Source organism: Nematolebias whitei, unplaced genomic scaffold (genome assembly GCF_014905685.2).
Source record: "Nematolebias whitei isolate Nwh7 unplaced genomic scaffold, NemWhi1 Nwh_scaf_550, whole genome shotgun sequence".
Lineage (NCBI taxonomy): Eukaryota > Metazoa > Chordata > Actinopteri > Cyprinodontiformes > Rivulidae > Nematolebias > Nematolebias whitei.
The window spans coordinates 9,366-13,712 of NW_023619095.1; the positions used below are offsets into that span (position 1 = coordinate 9,366).

The window sequence follows — 4,347 nt, forward strand, 5'->3', positions numbered from 1 at the left end:
CAACAAAGTCCATGCTCAATAATCCAGGTATACAATCCAACATTTTTTAGTCAGGTCATCTGGACAGTTTCTTTTTTTTTTTGTGCTGAAACGTTTCACCTTCCATCCAGAAGGCTTCATCAGTCAAGGAAACGCACAACACAAAACTGATTCTTCCCCCAACAGCTTACTCCAAAGTGGAACAAACCAGTTATGTTGGTGATAAGATGGTCTCTTTGTCACGCCCCCTCCTCCATTGCCGGCCCTCTTCCTTGTTGACAGTCGTGTCAAACTGGTTGAAAACAACAAAGTCCATGCTCAATAATCCAGGTATACAATCCAACATTTTTCAGTCAGGTAATCTGGACAGTTTTTTTTTTTTTGTTTTTTTTTACAAGAATGATGTGATTGCTTCTGGCACTCTTCTGGTCAGACCCCCCCCCCCCCCCCCAGTGGTGTCATATTCATCTGGAAAAAAATCAGATACACCCTGTCTGTTAAAAGATTTTGGGGCGCTTGGCAGCTTTTTATGTTGTATGTGGAAAACTGGTCAATGCCTGTTTGTGTGTGTGACTGATCCGGTGTGGGACTTTTGTGCTTTGTTCTTGTTTGTATGTTCAAAAACCAAAAAATCAATAAAAAGACTGTTAAAAACAATTCCTCATCATTCTTCAGGTGGTTCATGTTCAGATTCATGTTTCGAGGATGAAGTCAGAGCTGCTGATGAGGAGAAGAGTCAGATCCAACACACCTGGAACACTGCAGACAGGAGACACGTTTCCAGAGCATCGTTTAACAACCAGACTACAGAGGTCGCAGCAGGAGGAGCAGAAGACAGAGAAGGAGGAGGAACAGGAGTAGGTGGAGGAGGAGCAGGAGGCAGAGGAGGAGCGGGAGAAGGAGGAGCAGGAGGAGGAGGAGGAAAAGTACCAGCAGAGAAGGTGAAGGTCTGAGCCAGCAGGTTCAGTAAGTTGAGCGTCACGAGGAGTTTGGAGAACGGAGCTCCAGGGAGCAGCTCCTCCAGCAGCTCCTCAACCAGCCAGCGCAGGAACTCCTGCAGACAGAACACAGTGAGTCTCCTCCTCAGTCCACGAGGATCAGCTCTGATCTTAATTGCTGTGGGGTACCCGGTATCTGTGGAGGGTTTGCTGGTCCTGGTCCCTCTGGTCCTGGTCCATCTGGTCCTGGAGCAGTCTCTTCTGCAGCAGCTGGGTGCTGTCTCTGACTCTGCAGAGTAGCTGTGAAGAAAATGTTAGAATTTAGTGTTTCTTGTCAGAACCACAGGACCCAGGTCTCAGAACCACAGGACCCAGGTCTTAGGAACAAACCTTCTTCATGAGGCCGACACTCTGCTGCCTTACGCCCGCTGATTGGTTGTTAAGGTTCGCTGGAAGGAAGTGGCGGATCAGGTCCATTTCCTGTGAGGCCAGAACCTCTGTGCTCCGGTGGCTCTCACACACCAGTCCCAGAGCGTCCATCCTCACCTTGAGACAAACACGATGACCAACAGAAAGACCCCAGAGGACGTGGATTCAGATGAAGGATGAGACTCACCTGGTCCTGTTTGTGGATCAGAGCCTGCTGTAGCAAGGAGACCGGTACCAGTCCCCTCCACTGACCCCTGTCGGTTAACGTCACCACACCCTGGGTCCGGGCTGCTCTCAGACACAGGATCAGGGCTCCCTGAGGCCCCCGGCTGCCTGAAGGACCTGAAGGGATTAAAAAGAACACGGGTCTGACGAGGTTCTGGTGACATGGAACTTCAGGTATTCTGAGGGAACGCCAGCGTTTCCTGGACCTGCTCTGCAGAGAAGAGGATCCTGCAGAACCTGCATCATGTGGGCCAGGCTGGATGGGCTGCAGCGAAGCAGCTTAGGCAGGATGTAGTCTAGGATGTAGGTATTCTGATCCGGTTTTGTGAGGCACAGAACATTTAGCAGCGGGGTCACCCAAGTTTGGTGCCACAGCTCCAGCCAGTTCTCAGAAGAGCCTGACAAAGCCTCCAGCTGCTCCTTGTGGCTCAGGAACAGCTTCTCCAGCAGATCACTGGCATACGGAGCCAGGGTCTGGTCCCCCATCAGGCTCAGGAGGTCTGAAGGCAGCTGGGGCTGGACATTCAGCAAGAACCGGGCTCCATACAGCTCCACCAGGCAGCCCAAAGAGCCATACTTCCCCCTCAGTTGCCACTGCAGGCTCAGCAGGCTGGAGGTGAGCTCTGTGACGTATGGGTCCTCTCCTGGGTCTCTGATGGTGCGCTGATGTAGGAGGAGCAGGTTCCGGAACAGGGTGCAGGTCTGATGGCGAACTCCATCCAGAGGATGTTCCCAGTGGGAGTAAATGTGCTCCAGCAGGTGTTTCTGGAGCTCAGAGCCTCCACCCAGGGACATCTGGAGACTGGGGGGACAGAGAAGTGTCTCCTCCTGAAGACAGTCCAGAGCAGCACTGCTCCACAAGGTCAGGCCCCGGGCCACCACCATGGCGGTGCTGGACTCCTTTACACTAACAGGAAGACAAAGAGGAACTTCATGGCTCTGGATCTTTAAGTCTCATGATTTATTTAAAACACTCACCTGACGTCCAGGTCCAGCAGAGTCTCTGGGACCAGCAGCAGCAGTTCTTCCCACTGTGGTCCTGCGAGGGCCCCTTTCCAGTTCAACATGGCAAGAGCTCCATGACAAATATACAGAGAGACACCTGGATGGCGTCTTCTGGACCACAGACTGGCACAGGTCTGCCTCAGCCAGTCAGGAGCTGAGTCCAAACCCTGATCTGAACCCCTTAGTAAACTGCAGACCTGGATCCACCAAATCCACAATCAGAACCTTACAAATCCCTTATTTAGACTGATCTGTGGCCCCCTCTCAATGTGCTTCCATCATCACAACATAAAGAATTTAAAGGTAGTTTAATTTGTTTCTTCCCCAGAACTTCAGGTTTGTTTCAGAACTCACCACAGAAGCCACCTGGTCTCCAGATAACAAGACAGTTCGAATCAGCAGAACCATAGCCATCCCTGCAGTGCTCTGGACGGATTGAATGAAGTCCGCTACAGGTGGAGACACAAGACAAGAAAAACTCACGTCCTCTAAAAGTTACTTTTTCTGTTCACATAAAGACTTGTTCTTACCATCAGTCAGGATGTGGATGTAGCAGCTCAGAAGACCGCCCAGCATGTCTTCTGGCTTCCTGAGGTCCTGATCTGCCTGCAGAGCTCCACTGAGCAAGTCCTGAGACCTCTGAAGGACCAATATGGAGGTCTTCACTGCAGCAAGGCACGACTGCATCAGCTGGGCTTGAGCAATATGACGGCCTGCAAGACCCCTAAGAAACCAGCAGGGGTCAGCAGGGACACACAGACCAAATACCCCCAAGAAATCAGCAGGAGTCAACAGAGACCAAAGACCAGAACCCAGAGAAACCACACACAGAAACGTAAAACAAACTGGAAATGAAGGTTTACAGAACATTACAGAAACTGGTTTCCTTTCTTCCTAATGAGTCTAAGGATCATGTCCACAGTCCCTCCTGAATGTCCTCCAGACCTGAGGTCCGCAGTCCCTCCTGACTGTCCTATTTAAAGATTCATAACTGGCTGTGATTATCGTACCCACCACTGCACACTGTATTCACTGGTTAACTGGACATCATTAACTTCACGCAGACTCTCCCACTGGTACATTTTCATCTTTAAATCACTTCTTGGTCTGCTGCCTTCATACATCTCCTCCTACATGTCTCTGTGTGAGTGCAGCTACAGCGTGCGCTCTCAGGACATCATTACCTGCAGTGTTCCCTCAGTGAGGACTGAACTAGACAAAAGGACCTTCTCCTATTCCGCTCCTGTTTCCTGGAATATCTTGTAAAAAGATCTGAAGCTCTCGACCTTTGACCTCTCTAAGTGTCTTTAAGAATCTGTTGGACTCCTGGCAGGGACCAATGCTGACATGTTCCTGTTTTTAGTTTTCTACATTTGTCTTGGAATCTAGCTGTTTTTTGTTTTGTTACCTTTTCCTTTTAGCCATCCTATTTGTTAAAAAAAAAAAAAAAACCTGCGGTATGACTTTTTATAACTGTTTATTGTTGTTGCTGTTGTCCATTGTTGTCATCTTTCTTTGTTGAAATCAGGTCTCTCTTGTAAATGAGTCCTCGAGGCTCAATGGGATTTACCTGTAGAAATAAAGGTTGATTGATATAGACCTGAGGTCAACAGCACCTAAATGTCCTACAGACCTAAAGTCCAAAGTCCCTCCTGACTGTCCTACAGACCTGAGGTCCACAGTCCCCCATGACTGGTCTACAGACCTGAGGTCCACAATCTCCCAGAATCAGAATAAACTTTTATTATCATTGCACTGAGATACAACAAGA

The 4,347-nt window shown here is 49.3% G+C and overlaps 1 protein-coding gene across 1 annotated transcript in view; it reads right to left on the reverse strand.

The window, feature by feature from the left end:
• Positions 1-3,300, reverse strand: part of LOC119429341 (thyroid adenoma-associated protein homolog) — a gene marked incomplete at both ends in the record, with an annotated part of 9,159 nt that extends 5,859 nt beyond the window's left edge. The window contains 8 exon segments of the mRNA XM_037696989.1: positions 910-1,033; positions 1,107-1,217; positions 1,308-1,463; positions 1,534-1,688; positions 1,778-2,478; positions 2,550-2,773; positions 2,877-3,025; positions 3,107-3,300. Of these exon segments, the coding sequence (XP_037552917.1) occupies positions 910-1,033; positions 1,107-1,217; positions 1,308-1,463; positions 1,534-1,688; positions 1,778-2,478; positions 2,550-2,773; positions 2,877-3,025; positions 3,107-3,300 (1,814 nt within the window).
• Between the last annotated feature and the right edge of the window lie 1,047 nt (positions 3,301-4,347).